General features: G+C 37.2%; 1 protein-coding gene across 1 annotated transcript; it reads right to left on the minus strand.

The window, feature by feature from the left end:
- Nucleotides 1-1,412: 1,412 nt before the first annotated feature.
- Nucleotides 1,413-4,493, minus strand: LOC134620405 (uncharacterized). Its single transcript, XM_063466569.1, has 4 exons — nt 3,572-4,493; nt 2,402-2,986; nt 2,021-2,189; nt 1,413-1,805 (listed from the first exon to the last, which is right to left on the minus strand). Exons 2-4 carry the CDS (start codon nt 2,874-2,876, stop codon nt 1,676-1,678), a joined length of 774 nt encoding a protein of 257 aa, XP_063322639.1. The 5' UTR covers nt 2,877-2,986; nt 3,572-4,493; the 3' UTR covers nt 1,413-1,675.
- Between the last annotated feature and the right edge of the window lie 10,088 nt (nt 4,494-14,581).

The raw sequence follows: 14,581 nt of genomic DNA on the forward strand, positions 1-14,581 counted from the left end.
GAAAAAAAAACTGAAAAGGGGGATGTAGATAACAGCAATGTTATTTTTGTCCATACTGCCTGCTGTTGCTACTGTTACGGAGAGTTCCAGCAGGTGTCGCTGTGGTGCTCTCTTGGTTATGTGTACTTCCTGTTATGAATGTACGAACGTTCATGTTGGCTGTTAATAAACGCCTGGCATACAGTTACAGTGGACTGGTTATTGCAAGTGAACCTACAATTATGAACAACAATACAAAATTATGCACAAAATGAATTACTAATGTAAAAAAAAATTTTTTTATTTATATGTTTATTATATAAATATGCCTTTATTTATTCACTCCACATAAAATTTTAAAAATACATTATAAAATATAAAAATCAACTATTTACAATTCTACTTTTAACTATTTAAATTTTCAGCTTTTTCCTTTTAAACAAATTTAAAGTGAAACAACACAAAACACTGCAAACCACAACACAGTAAAATATAAATTAATATGCAAAACAAAAAAGAACATGCAAGTTCTCTGTCATATAGGCCTGGGATGACTTTTTGGGAGAGTGTTTTCCTGCTTGGAATTGCATACATACACTGTAAAAAAAAAACCCTGTTGATTTTACAGAAAAAATCTGGCAGCTGTGGTTGCCAGAATAATTCTGTAGAAAAAACTGTGAACTGTAAACAAGAATACTTAAAAAGCTGTAAAAATTACAGTTTAAAACTGTTATAATTTCCCCCCAAAATACATTTCAAGCCAGTAAATTCAACAGCCCTTTTATGTCAAATTAGCATGGCCAAACTGCTATTAAACACATTTTTCCTGTAAGATTTACAGAAAGTTGCTGCTTATTGTACACTAAATCTCAGTTTTGCAGAAAAAAAATAAATAAAAAATACAACAGTATTTTATTGTGAAAGCCTCATTATAAAACTGCTATTTAACAGAATTTTTCTGGTCTTTTCTGGTTTACTCAAAAGATGTTTCTGTTGTTCTGTACCTCTAGCAGGTCTGCAACTTTAATGTATTACAGTCACGATAACATCTAATTTATTTTTAAATAATCATTGTAAGTTGAGTTAGAACCCTGTTCTGACTTCTAACAAAGTGAAAATAGAAATAACGCTATGAATTTATTGCTTTAAAATGTTATTGGTCTATGAAAAAATCCAAATGAATATATTAAAGCCAGTAACCCAATGGACAAAATGTAAGCATTTACAATTGGAAACCAAATCCAGATATAAGTTTAAGAGTTAATATATTGAAAAGCTTAGGCCAAGACAATTTACAATTTAATTATTTATTGATCTTAAAGAACAATGAACTGTTACATCAGTCTGAAACACAGATTGTTTCAATAAAATGTGTTCATAAAAAAACACAATGACAGAACCCCTGGCACTACTTTTAATTAATAAATGTAAGAATTTTTAAACAGCCAATAAGAATTGCTGTATTGCCTTTTCAAAATAGAACAATTGTACTAATATAAATATATCTTTTTCAAATTAAGGTACAGGAATGCAAATGAGGAATTACATACCCAACAATCATACAGAACAGAATAACATTGTCTGAAATTTTTCTGTGCCTCTTAAGCTTGAAGAACTGACCTGATAAAGGGCTGAAATAAACCTTCATGCTGTGAGTGTGGCCCCTTACATAACTCTTAGTGTGTTTAGTCCATGTTCAGACATCACGCCATTCATAATCTGAAAGTTCCTGTATCAAGGTAAGGACTCTTGGCTTCACGTGAAGATGGGATGTGTTTGTCTTCTCCACTTTAGTGCCCTTCTCTGGATTGATGGAGAAAAAACATCTTGGAAAAAAGAAAAACAGATGATTAGTTGAATTTTATCGAGAACAACTTCACATCAATAACATTATATAATATATACAATAATAACTCTTTATTCCAACAATTACTTTAAAGCTATTTAAATGGCAAAATGAAGTCCCCTAAACTCAAAGTCACTTCAAAAACTACTATTTTTTCCAGTTAAGTGCTGGCTAAACTAATCCAAAAAGAAGTACCTCTGCAGAAACTCCAGGGTTGATGCCAGCTGTGATGGGTAATGAATGTTGAAGCAATAATAGCTCCCGAACATCATGCACAGGGCAGAAATGAAGGAGGTGATGTTGTCGTGTACAATGTTTCGGTCCACGCTCAGCATAAACCGTTTAGAAGAATAACAGGACCGTCCTGAAAAGCAAATAAGAAATATGATCAGTACAGATATCAATATATCTGCGGGTTTAGGGGAGAGAAATATAAGTACTTTGAAGGCCACTTTGACTAACCTTAAAGTGATTATGGAAACAAAACATTGTGCAACTTAAATTTGTTTCCAGATACAATGAAAAATAAAAATAAAAAAGGGAACAGAAAAATACAAGACAGAAATAATAACTTACCACACACCACAATTGTGGGAGTCAAGTAAAGCTGGTCCATCTGTACTTCCCCTGCCAGGCATGTGTCCTCCACATAACAGAACATCGCATCTTCTTTCTCATCAAAGTAGGACAGCAGAAGTAGCACCATGTCTTTGACGTCTTCAGAGCAACCAGTCAGCTCCCCCCTCACCACTTTAAGCTTGCTTACAGCCTGTAGGAGCTTTTTGCTCTTGTTCGCACAGACAGTATTCATGTAGTTCAGGAGCCGTTCCCCCTTCAGATCCACGTTGCGTATCAAAGTTTCATTAAGTCCAATTCCAGTGAGTTCCTTGAAGTGGACTGCCATGCCAAGTTCTCTAAACCAAAATGGCCATTCTTCCATGAGGTATTTTATAGTTTTTCCTTGGTTGACTTGTTTGCGCTGTGTGTAGAAAGTCAGTTTCATTAGATTTTTGACTTCTTCGGGATTTGCATCAGTTTTCTGAAACATCATCTTAAGTTTTTCTTTTTTCAGTTGCTGGCTCTCTGTAGTTTCTCCAAGGGGCAGGAATTTCACATCCCAGTTAATGCATCCATAAGTGTCTTGGATTGCTGCTCTCTGTTCTGAAGGGACAGACTCGGTGTCAGACTCATCAGTATTAGAGCAGGGCGATATGGCCAAAAATATTTATCACGATATATATTTGAAAATTTGCGATAATGATATAACTGACGATATAATTGATGCGAGACAAAATACAACTCCACAACATTACTAGCGCAAAAAGACAACCTTCCATTTATTTTCACTTAAACAAGAAGCTGGTTTTTATGTGCATTAAAGCTATATAAAAATTTAACAGTGCAAATGCAAATTCCTTGCTGAAAGTTTAACCAAAAGGCATTTCCAGTAGAAATGGGCTGACATATCCTGAGCATAACCATGTATAACATCCACTGAAGTTAAAAAGAGGTGCTTTGCAACATTAAACTGCAGTGTGCCAAATAAAAAAGTCAAATACATATTTTTCGGACCATAAGGTGCAGGGGATTATAAGGCACATTAAGCGAAACAAAGCAGTCAGATAAATCAAACTTTATTAAACTCATTCTTCTTGCTTCCTCCACTTCTGTACCATTGATTCATTAATGCTGTAGTCTATCACAGCTGCTCTATTCCCATGTTGTTGCAGTATATTAATGACTAACCTCATATTGTGGATGGATTATCTCAGTTGTTCTCCTGACTGAAGTTTGGTCCGTTTACAGCATTCTGCCATGCGATTGCATTTGTCTCTAACTATCAGGAACCTTAACGTTAACTTTTATAAGTGGAAAAGTGTTAGTGTTCGTCCTCCAGCTTCACTGTTTATGTTATGCTAACATAGCTGTGTCGCTAGCGATCACGTAGCACATCATTATATACCAGGTAGCCCAACTTCAGTAACCCTACAAACGTCACTGCTGTTTAGTTTCCTGTCTTCATTTATGTTGGAAGTGATAGCAGAGCTGTACGTTTGAATTTTTTCAGAAATCTCTCAGTCAGAACATGCTATATCATGCTTAGGTAACTAGCGAAACTAGCGAGCTAACTTCCGCTAGCTTCCTGCTAACTTCTAACTCCGTTAAGTGTAATAAATTCTGTTTTCATGGATGCCTGGAAGTTAAACTTCATAGTTACACCTGGTAAAGCAGTAATGCTGATCGTTTTATTAAAGATGAAAGAATTTAGACAGTTTTTAACTCTCAGTGATGCTACAGTGTTCGTTTGACCTGGAGTTTAGGACCCAGATTACTCCCAGATTTAAGAGCATCTTAGTCCGACAAACACGGCAATAACGACGGCCCGCTTGCATGTTCTGCAAAAAAAATGTGCTTTGTCGTGTATCTGACGGACAAACACCAAACCAGTTCCACATCACTGAAGTTGCACCATTTTTACAAACCAATTCTGGTTCATCTGTTTCACTCAACAATCGGCCATGTGCGTATGAAAACAAAGGCACTGCGCATGCGCGTTTTACTCATATTCTATCGCGATATTTCATTTTCCTATCGTTGCCTAATATTATACTGGTATTACCGTGAACGGTATAATATGGCCCAGCCCTAATCAGTATGATGCTTTCTTTTTCTTATTTTTGGGGTGGTAGATCGCTTCACATTGTCAATTCTGTACTCCAATTGCTTGACTAGAGAGTGATACCCTGGAACAATCACATCTCCCTCTATTATGTCTTGCAGAGATTTTGGATATTTTGCCACCATCTTTTTGGCAACTTCAGTAGAGTTCCTTTTACTTATCCTAGAGCTTTTTTTCATCATCTCAGAAACCACAATCCGGACCATCTCCCTTCTCATGCGTGGACTTGGCCGTTTTCCTCTCTCCAGTGATTGCATCAATTCTTCTGGAAACTTGTTCCATGGTATCTGGAAGGCATCCATCGAGTCTACACAAGGACTTTGACTGTTGCTGGATGAGGTTGAGGGTGATTTAGGTGAAACAGATTGTGAGGATTCAGGAGGTTGTGGCGATGCACCAAGCGATGAGCTGCTGTTTTCAGGAGTATGACCTGCAAACAAACACACACACACACCAAAAAAGGTTCAATTTATGCAGGCAACTTCTAGTGCTGTTTGTATCATTCACTACAATACTTGACTTACATCTCAGTTTCCAAGCGGCAATGGCTTTTCGTGCTTGAACTGGCCTCAAGGCTGAGTGCAAATCAGATTCTTCAATGAACTGAAAATCATCATTTGTCTCTACCCCAATTGATTGTAAGGTTTCTTCAAGAATATCCTTTGTCACTTCTGGAAGGTCAGGCAGGACCTCATTGATTGCAGTCCTTAGCAACGTTGGTTCAAAGTCGGTCATTTCTGGAATCAACAAAGAATGACGCATTGACAAAAGGCAAAAGTAATATTATATTTAGTCAAGTAACACTGTGCATATATAAATAAGATGAATTTCTGCTTTCGGGGCATAATACGAGGGATGGTTTACACCTTTTATTTTCTGCATATATAAAAGGAAAAGGTATTTCACTTTCATTTTTCCCCTCCCATCACAACATTTTTTTTTAAATCATTGTAGTAAGCAAACATGCATTTTAATATGGTTTCCCAACAACAGTGGCAACATAAAACAAAGCTTATTTTGACAACACACTGTGTTTTAGAGGAATGACTTGGTGGCCATTAACAAAGTATGATGGTAATGGATAAAAGTCAACCAAGTCAGTAATGTTAAGACATTGCAGCCTTGTACTGTCCTTTGTCACCGAGTACACGTGGTATTCAGAAAGATACTCAGCTTGGTGTACATCCAACACAAAATACACTGCTGCATCATTTTTGATTAAAATAATAAGAAGCTCTCCAAACTCAATGGACTCCTCATTTTTTGACACAAGGAAATTCCCCTTTTTATACGATGTACCTTTATACTGTATCTCTGTGCAAACACTAGTATCATTTCCTGTAAAGCCAAACTGTCTCACTGCATATTTAATGGCATCCCTGTAGAGGTCAGGGTAAAAGGTGCAACTGTCTTTCACTTGCAGAAACTGACTGCATCCTGGCCCAGCTGAAAGATATGCCTGAAACATCTGATGTCTTTCAGATAGGGTCTGGCGGATGTTTTTAAAGTTTTTCAAACTCCTGGCACATCTTTTGAAGTAACTATGTTTACTTTCAAAACGCATAGTCCATAACCTAATCAAGGGGCCAAATTTCAAAATAAGTGCTGGATAGTGACGGAGGAAATGGTGTTTAGGTTTTAGTACACTCTCTGGAAATAAACACTTTCTTGAATCCAAATATTCTTGGATTATAATGTCAAGATAGGCCACCTGTGACAGTGAGATGTTTTGTGCACAAATCATTTCAACTATGTCTTTGAGCTGGAGCATTAGCTGCCATACATCATCCTTTGGATTTTGGACTTTATCACCAATTATAACAGGCAGCAACCTTAAGAAATTCCAGTTCTGAATGGCTTGACCTGAAAGCTTGGTTAAATCTGGGTTGACAGCACATGGTTTTGTTAGCGCATCAGCTCCTTTGTACTTGAACTGTTTAATGCGCCGGTTCAAAAGTGCACATGTAAACCATTTTTTTGTCTTAATAAAATACTTCAAGTACAGTGCACTATCATATGCTAAGACACCCTCAAATACGTCATGGCCTAAACAAGGTGGTAAACCAGGTTGGCAAACATGAAAAGATTTCAAGGTATTAAAAACAGAGTTTACCTTTATCCCTTTGATTTCTTGACTGCCTTCAGCTTGTAGATCGCCCACAGCAGAATTGTAGCTTTCAGGTGTGCGCTGTGGACCACAGACATTTGGATCATTACTCTGAAACTCACTTCATGTGATTTCACAGTATCTGCAAAAGTATTCAGAGCGACTGAAGTTCTCAGTAAACCCACCAATGTTGTGTGAACCCAAATTATCACCAGCAATGCTGTGCAAAGCTGCTTTGACTATTTCATCACCAGAAATGATACCATTTTCCTCCAAATCTTTTAAATCTTCTACCACTTTTGAGAAAACCTTTGCGTTTCCAAATTTTTTAAGGCCATTCTCTCCACATAGTAAGACAAGGGACATGTGATCAGTATTGGACCGCAAATGAGCAGGCAAATTTGCCACTGACAGATAGACTGCAACCACTTTGTGTTTTTTCTTAGCGGAGCCAAGGGGATTAACAATTTCAAATGCATCCTGGTACAGAATTAGCTTCAGGCATCCTGGATTGTCAATGAAAAACTTGTTGGACTTAAAGCTTTGTCCATCACTTATGTCTCCAAAAGCCTCAGAGTCAGTTTCACAAGACTGCTGTGACACTGAATTCTTCCATAATTCTGATTCTAATAAGCTGCTTAGTGTTTGTTTCACTGGTATATAGTAGGCAAACCGTGGTGTCATATTTTCATCATTTCCTAATGTTAATTTTTCAGGCTCTACGTATTTGAATATCTTTTTAAATGTCTGAGTTCTTGTGTATGTCGTTCTTAGTGGGCCCTTATGACAGGTAGAAAACAGATCTGACTCCTTAATACAATCACAGATTTTAACAATAGTGTCATCTGTTAGGCACAATTCATTTTTTAAAAGTGAATGCAATTTACCTAAAGCATAATCCTGGCCCAACAAATGCACGTTTTGCATCTCTTCAACAATTGTCTGTATTGTTGAAGCTGGAAGAAGGAGCTGCCCTTGCAGTTTTAGGTAAAACAAACACACATTCCTAAGGAAGGCCTCACTGAAATTCTGTGGCAGTTCAGTACCTTCATTTGTTGTTGCCTCATTTAAGCTCTGGGGAGCATCTTCACCTGCAAATACAGCAGAAGACTGAGGAAGTGTCCCCCTATACATGTCGCTTATGCTTTCAACAGAGCATTCTCTATGTTTTCTGGACATATGAGCAGTAAATGACGATTTTACAGAGAACATACTTTTACAACCAGTTACTGGACATGCCACAGGTCGCCCCTCCACTATATGCTGTTTTAAGTGGGATATAAGTTCTTTCACTGTGTGAAATTGGCGCTCACAGAGTGTAGTAGCACATTTTAAGTCTGTAAAAGTGGCGCTACCAGCAATAGGGGGTGCAGGTACATTGTGAACCCGATAGAAATGGGCTTTAAAGGCCGCGTAAGCATAAAATGTACGCCTGCATTCACTACCGACGCATTTGAAAAAATGATGGGGTTCGTTCCTGTGAACTCTACAGTGCAGCACATAACCCCTCAACGTCTTCAGCGTTTTGTTGCAAAAAGAGCACGAAATCATTGTAGCTGTCGACAGCACATTTGTTTATGGTTACTAACCTCCTATGACCTTTCAATAACCACTGCTTGAAAACAGCATGGAAAAAATAGGACTAGCCTATCGCTCGGTCAGACGCCATTAATACTATTACTGGAAAACATACTCTCATGTATTTAAAGATAACAGAAAATGCAATGTTAGCTTACCAAAACTTTTGCTAAAATAGCTGAATATCTCAACGTACACACATCTCCACCACTCTGCTCGCAGACTGAGCGCGTAATGTCACGAGCCGCCAAGCTTGCTACTCCCGCAATAATTTAAGTAGTCCAATCAAAGAACAGAAACAAACTCTCACGCTCCGTGATTTGCCAAGGTAGAGCTCGTGTAGTTTTAAATACTAACACACTTTGGGCATTAAAAAAATAAACATTTGAGCAAATGATTAAGTTAACTTTTACTAAATCTGGCTAAAATTGATTGAACGTGGTGCAAAATTAAAGAAATGACTAACATGGAGGAGATGACCAGCTGTCTATTTGAAAGATAATCAGCCCAGCACAGACTCTAGTCTGTTTGGATTTTAACAAGTTTTGGATTTTTCTCCCACTGAAAAAGACCTCCCCCGTAGCCACTCACACTACACCAAAGCAATAACAACTAAATGTTCCTGTCTTTTAACTGTCTATAAAAAAACAGGACATTTTCTATGAATCAACAAAACCTTTCTATTTTATAATTACATGACAGTCTGGCCAGTGGGCTGTCATAACTTTTAGGTCATTTTTAACATTTATTTATTACAATTTAAGACTAAAGACCTATGCTGAATGATTTCATTTATTTACTACAGCAGTTTGGCTTTAAAATGTAGAAAGACTGACAAGTACTGCTGAAATTGTACTGCCATATAAAGATATCTCTGATGACTTCTTTACACTGACAGAAATTGTACTGGTCTGGCCCACTTAAAAAGTGGTTTGTGTGTGACCAACGTTGTAAATGAGTTTGAATGAATTTGTAAAATGTAATACAGATACTTTCTGAATTTTTTTAAAAAAAACTAAAAAAATATGTAATTTTAACATTATTTTGTTACCTGTTTCAGTTGTACATGTTGACTTTTAAATTACAATTTTTCAGTGTTTATAAAACAGTAAACTGTAAATTCAACAAGGACATTTGATATTTAAAACATATTCCTACTGTAAAATTAACACTTTTACTTGGTCCAGGACTTTACAGGTATATATGTATTATTTACAAAATGTTGATGTAAATTAAACATTGCTTTTTTGTTTTTCTATTTACACATTTTTGATGTCAAGATTTTACATAATTTTACTGTTAATTTCACAAACATTTTTTGCAGTGTAGGATTCAGTGCATGAATAAACTTTCTGAATCCTTTATCATCCACAACTGATAATAGTTGGAAATCAAGTGCAATCATTTTTGCCAGTTCTTTATCAATTGAGTTCTGTCTTGCTGGGATCACAGACTTCTGCAAAAACTGTCTAATAGAGCTCTGAGTTGGTTTGGGTGGTTGTGGTGGTATACTGCAAGATGCTGTAGATACAGCAGCAACAGTTGCAGTAGACACACTGGCACCTTCATTAATATCACACTCAACTGACTGCGTTTTATCTTCCCATTGCACTGATGGGTGGACAGTTCGAAGGGCTCTAGAGGGCGTATAAAGCTGCAAAAGGTCAGACAAATAGTCTGGTGCTGGCCATTTAGCACTTTGTAAGTCAAAAGTAAGATTTTAAATTTAATTCTAAAACACACTGGAAGCCAATGAAGAGAGGCAAGCACAGGGGTAATATGTTGGTGTCTCTTCACACGGGTCAAAAGGCGGGCTGCAGCGTTTTGTACAAGTTGGAACCGCTGGACCAGACTGGACTGACTGACACCAATCCTCCTTACCTTACACAAGTCTAGAATGGTTCATAGATGGGGATCGGGCATTTGTGGTTGTGGCGCTGAAAATGTGGAATGATTTACCTCTCCATATTAGAAAGGCCCCAACTGTCACTCTTTTTAAATCCCATCTTAAAACATATTTCTTCTCTTTGGCTTTCTATACTGCATGAGTTACTTTTTTTTTTTTTCAAATTTTCTTATTTTTTAATTGATGTTAATGTTATTGTTTAATTATTATGTTGTAAAGCACTTTGGTCAACTCTCTGTCGTTATTAAATGTGCTTTATAAATAAATGAAATAAATAAATAAAATAAATAGAATTAAAGTGATTCACTTGGAAATAATTCAAGGAGTAAAAGTTATCATGCACTATTTAGTTTTCTTAGGCAAACACATTTTTATGATAGACGGAAAGACAGCACAGAGTGCGGTTGTTTGGCTGTGGTAAGCATTTGCCTTTGTTTTGTTAAACACTGGTGAACAGTGGTTTTATGTGGTTACATATTTATTTCAGGTTGACGGTGGCCGTTTGTGTCAAAAATATTAAGTAACAGTTCTAAAAAAACAAGAGAGATGATTAAAACTCCCAGCTTACCCACGCCATCATCACTTCGGATTTAGTGATGATGACGTGATGAAGCTGCGTGAATGTGTGGAATATTTCCGGCCAGTTACTTTATTAAACGCAGATCACACGAAGCCCTGTTCAACAGCTCGTTTGATGCTCTGAAGAACGAACGGGCTTCATTTGGACACGCCCCCTTTGTTTGACGCATGCCTCGTTGCTCATTGTTGCACAGCGTGCGTGATGTGAACAAAGGACAGACAAAAAAAATGCAACAAATTATCCAGATTTAATCAAAGTTTTATTATTAAAAGTAAAAATAAAAAAAGGGTGTCTATGCTTCGCAAATGTTCTCAGAAAAGATTAAAAAAAAATAGTGTAACAATAAAAACTTGCTCAAGGGAAACTGACCTCGAACATGAAAGTGAAGCCAAGTTTTACATGTGAGAGTCAAACTACAGGTTTGAATGTTACATTTAAATAATGAGAAACGAGAAAGGTTTTATGACAAAAGTTAAATATTTATTACAAAATTCTAAACTTGCATCCTAAAAGAAAAAGGATCTTGATTATTATTAATGTAGGATTTTTGCTGTTTCCACTGTAAAACTCAGTTTACAGTTTGTTTTTTAAAAGTATTTTAATCTGAAGGCTTTGTGCCAGTGCGGTGCAGTCACACTCACAAAAAAAAAAAAAAAAAGTAATGAGCTCCAGTTCACTGACTGTTATTTTCACTGCTGTGAGCAAAATGTGAAAAATTATTGTATCCTATTGTATTTTATTCATGTGTCAGTGAATCAATAAATGTTTGAAATATTAATCGAAAGCTCCTTCTAATGATTCAAATTTCATTTTGTAGGTGACGGAGAAATTAGAATAGCAACAGACAAATTGCTCGACAGTGGGTAAGAACCAGTTTCCCCACTCTTTTTTCTTACTAAGTTTTGTTCTAGTGAGTCGTGTAAATAGTTTTACACCTCAGTTCGGCACTGCCCAGCACAGTTTAAGTAAGAGGAAGTTTTTATTTGTCTCTGCTGCTGAAAGTGTAAACATCTTTTAGGCTTTTATTTTGATAAATTACAGATTAGAAATGTTGGGGTTTAAAATCTGAGTAACATGAGAGGTCGTGAAAAACTCCTTAAACACTTGTTAAAAGAAGATTTTGGCACTAGCAGGTTAAATAAAGAAAAGATGATAAGAAAGTTTTAGACAGAGGTGAAGGTTTTTGATTTGAAGGACATAAATCAAAGAAGATGCTGAGCAGTTTTCAGGGGCTGCCAGGGACTTGTTGGACTTGGAAAATAAAACCTCTTGTATACCACGAAGACCTGGAAGGAGTTGAAGACGGCCCACATGTGTCCACAGGAAGAAAATCCAAAGGAACAAGCAGAGATGAAGTGGGCTGAAGAGGTTTAAAGCCATGGCTGGTTGGGGCTCCTGAAGAATGAAGACCTGCACAGATAAAAATAAAAAACGTTTGTGGATTCTTTGTCATTTTTAATTTGATTGCTGGAGTTTTGCTGTTGAAATAATGCTGTAAGCATTACAGATCCTCAGCAGCTGAGCAACTTGAGCTGCAGCGGAAGAAAAGCAGAGTTTGTGCTGCTCAAACATCAAATTACTATAAGGTCCAAACGTCATTGAAAGGCGACATTTCTGAATGCATCAAAGAGGGTGCAGCACACTTTCCAGGTATCAGCTGGACATGGACACAAAACCTCTCATTGAAGGCGGCCTTTCACTCAGAGGGAGAAGAGATGAGAAGGGGTAGAATGAAATGAGTAAATCTCGACATCACATCTTTATAACGCAATAATATTTACACACAGTAACAAACATGGTGTGGCCGAGGATAAGCAGCTGACTCGCTCTGAGATGTGTGAATGACTGCAGACTGAAGCCTTAAACCAAACTGCCACACAGGATGTACGGACCCAGGATGGTTGATGTTTCAGTGCAGAGGCAGCAGCTTGTACACCCAAGCTCAAAGCTGTTGAACACACATACCAAATTACTGTGGTCCCATGACTTCAGGAGGACAGACATGAAATGTCATTACTTTGGCATTAAGCTCTGTATAGTGAGGCTCACAGACTGACTGAGGACTGTGGTAAAGGGAAAGCTGTTGTCATAAACTCTGTAAACATCATTATCTTTTCTGTCTTAGTTTGGGACAATCTAATGTGTCTCATTTCCCTCGGACCAAAAGAAGGAAAGGTACGCTACAATCATCTTTGGCTCATTAAAAACAAGTTATAATGCATTTTCCATCTTTCAAACACCTGCCTTGTTTTGCAGATGAGGACTCCCTGGGAGATGTTTTAACAGTTTGAATCTGCAAATAAAGGCAAGCGTTTCCCCTTAAGGAAGCCAGCTGGTGCAATTTTGAGGAAAGCAGGGTTTGAGGACACCGTTTACAAAGATGATCCTGCTGATGTGAATGGCTGGGATAATTTCTACCTTCCAAAGACTGTAACCATGCAAGTTGCTGGCGTGGTGGAGGGCATCTCATGTCCATGTGACCAGCTCGTTCTGATGACCTTTGAGGACCAACAGGTGCCTGTGATGAAGAGGAGCTTCATCTGGTGGCTTCAAGCTTCAAGCAGCTATTCGATGAGGGAATGGAGTATCCGGCATCCAAAACCTACCTACTACAAGGGGGAGGCTTTTAAAAATATGGTGAGAAATTACATTTGTTTGCTGGCAATAAACAAGTTTTCATGGTTGATTATCCTCATTACTCTGTAAACTTTCTTTTCTTTGGTTTCTTTGTTTTGTTTTTGTCTGTGTTTAGACCAAGAAGGACTGGGAACAAGTGTGGAAGAGCCCTGCGGGGAGGAGGTTGGATGAAGAGCATAAAAACTTGTGGCAACAAAAAAGCCCAGATTGTTGGACCTCATGAAACGCAATCAGATACTTAAAGGCTGTTGATTTTGTTTTATTTAACCGTGTCATGATTAGGGGTTCCTACAGAGAACAGCAACTCTGCTTTAGATTGTGATGGCCTTCAGGATAGTGGAACATTTACAATCTGAGTCAAGTGAGTCAGTGCTGATGAAGGACTGCCAGAAACCTGTATACGTTCCAAAATGGAAAAGAAAAACTAAACCAGAAAACAGAAGAAATGAAAATTTTCCGAAACTTTTTTATTTTTTATTTTGCAGTTTCCACGCAATATATAATATTCTGTTATTTTCTTTTGGACTCAAATTCATGGAGTCCAACTGAGTGGACATGTTTGCAATTCCATGAAAACTAAGTTCATAAACAATATTGCAGTTGCATTGTTTTTTCCATGCCAGAAGATGAATAAAAACTTTCAGGAAAACAAAATCTTGACTGAGGTTCTTATATTTCATTCATGCTCTGCTGTACTTTGCTGGCTGGTAAGACAAAAATGTAATGTATTATGGGAGACACCCAGTCAAACTGTTACTTTTTATTTTTATTTTTTTAATTAAACTAAAGTAGACCGTCTTTCAGTTCTATAGTTTTACCTATCAGGACTTGATAATAAATAATCTGGCCCTTAGTAGTTCTTCAAATTAGTAAATCCAACATGAATTACAACACATTACGTTTACATCTGTCATTAATTATTCAACAAAAAATAAGCCAAAGCAATGTGCGAAAAACTAAGCACACCTAAGAGTGTAAATCATATGCACCTGATTCATTGATCATCAGCAATGGTGACTCCCTCTATAAAAGCAGGTGTGGAGCATTCTAGTTAACAGAATCCCTGAAAATTCACTAGAAAAAGGTCAGACTGTGCAAACCTCAGAAACTGCAAAACACTGAAGAGTAGTGATGGCCAAATGAAGCTTTCTGAAGCATTGAAGCTTGTATTGAAAAACGGTTCATTACTCGAAGCTTTTCAACACAGTCCTCTCTGGTGACATCTGGTGGCCAAAAGTATGAAGAGCAGCTTAAATCCACAAAATAAA

This window comes from Pelmatolapia mariae, linkage group LG23 (assembly GCF_036321145.2).
Source record: "Pelmatolapia mariae isolate MD_Pm_ZW linkage group LG23, Pm_UMD_F_2, whole genome shotgun sequence".
Classification (NCBI taxonomy): Eukaryota; Metazoa; Chordata; class Actinopteri; order Cichliformes; family Cichlidae; genus Pelmatolapia; species Pelmatolapia mariae.

What these genes read in the sequence shown, in the direction of transcription:
- LOC134620405 (XM_063466569.1), bottom strand. Translation starts at nt 2,876, where the DNA reads ATGATGTTTCAGAAAACTGATGCAAATCCCGAAGAAGTCAAAAATCTA. An exon ending in TCCCACAATTGTGGTGTGTG is followed by an intron (nt 2,190 to 2,401) that starts GTAAGTTATTAT and finishes TTTGCTTTTCAG; the next exon opens with GACGGTCCTGTTATTCTTCT. An exon ending in ACCCTGGAGTTTCTGCAGAG is followed by an intron (nt 1,806 to 2,020) that starts GTACTTCTTTTT and finishes CTTTTTTCCAAG; the next exon opens with ATGTTTTTTCTCCATCAATC.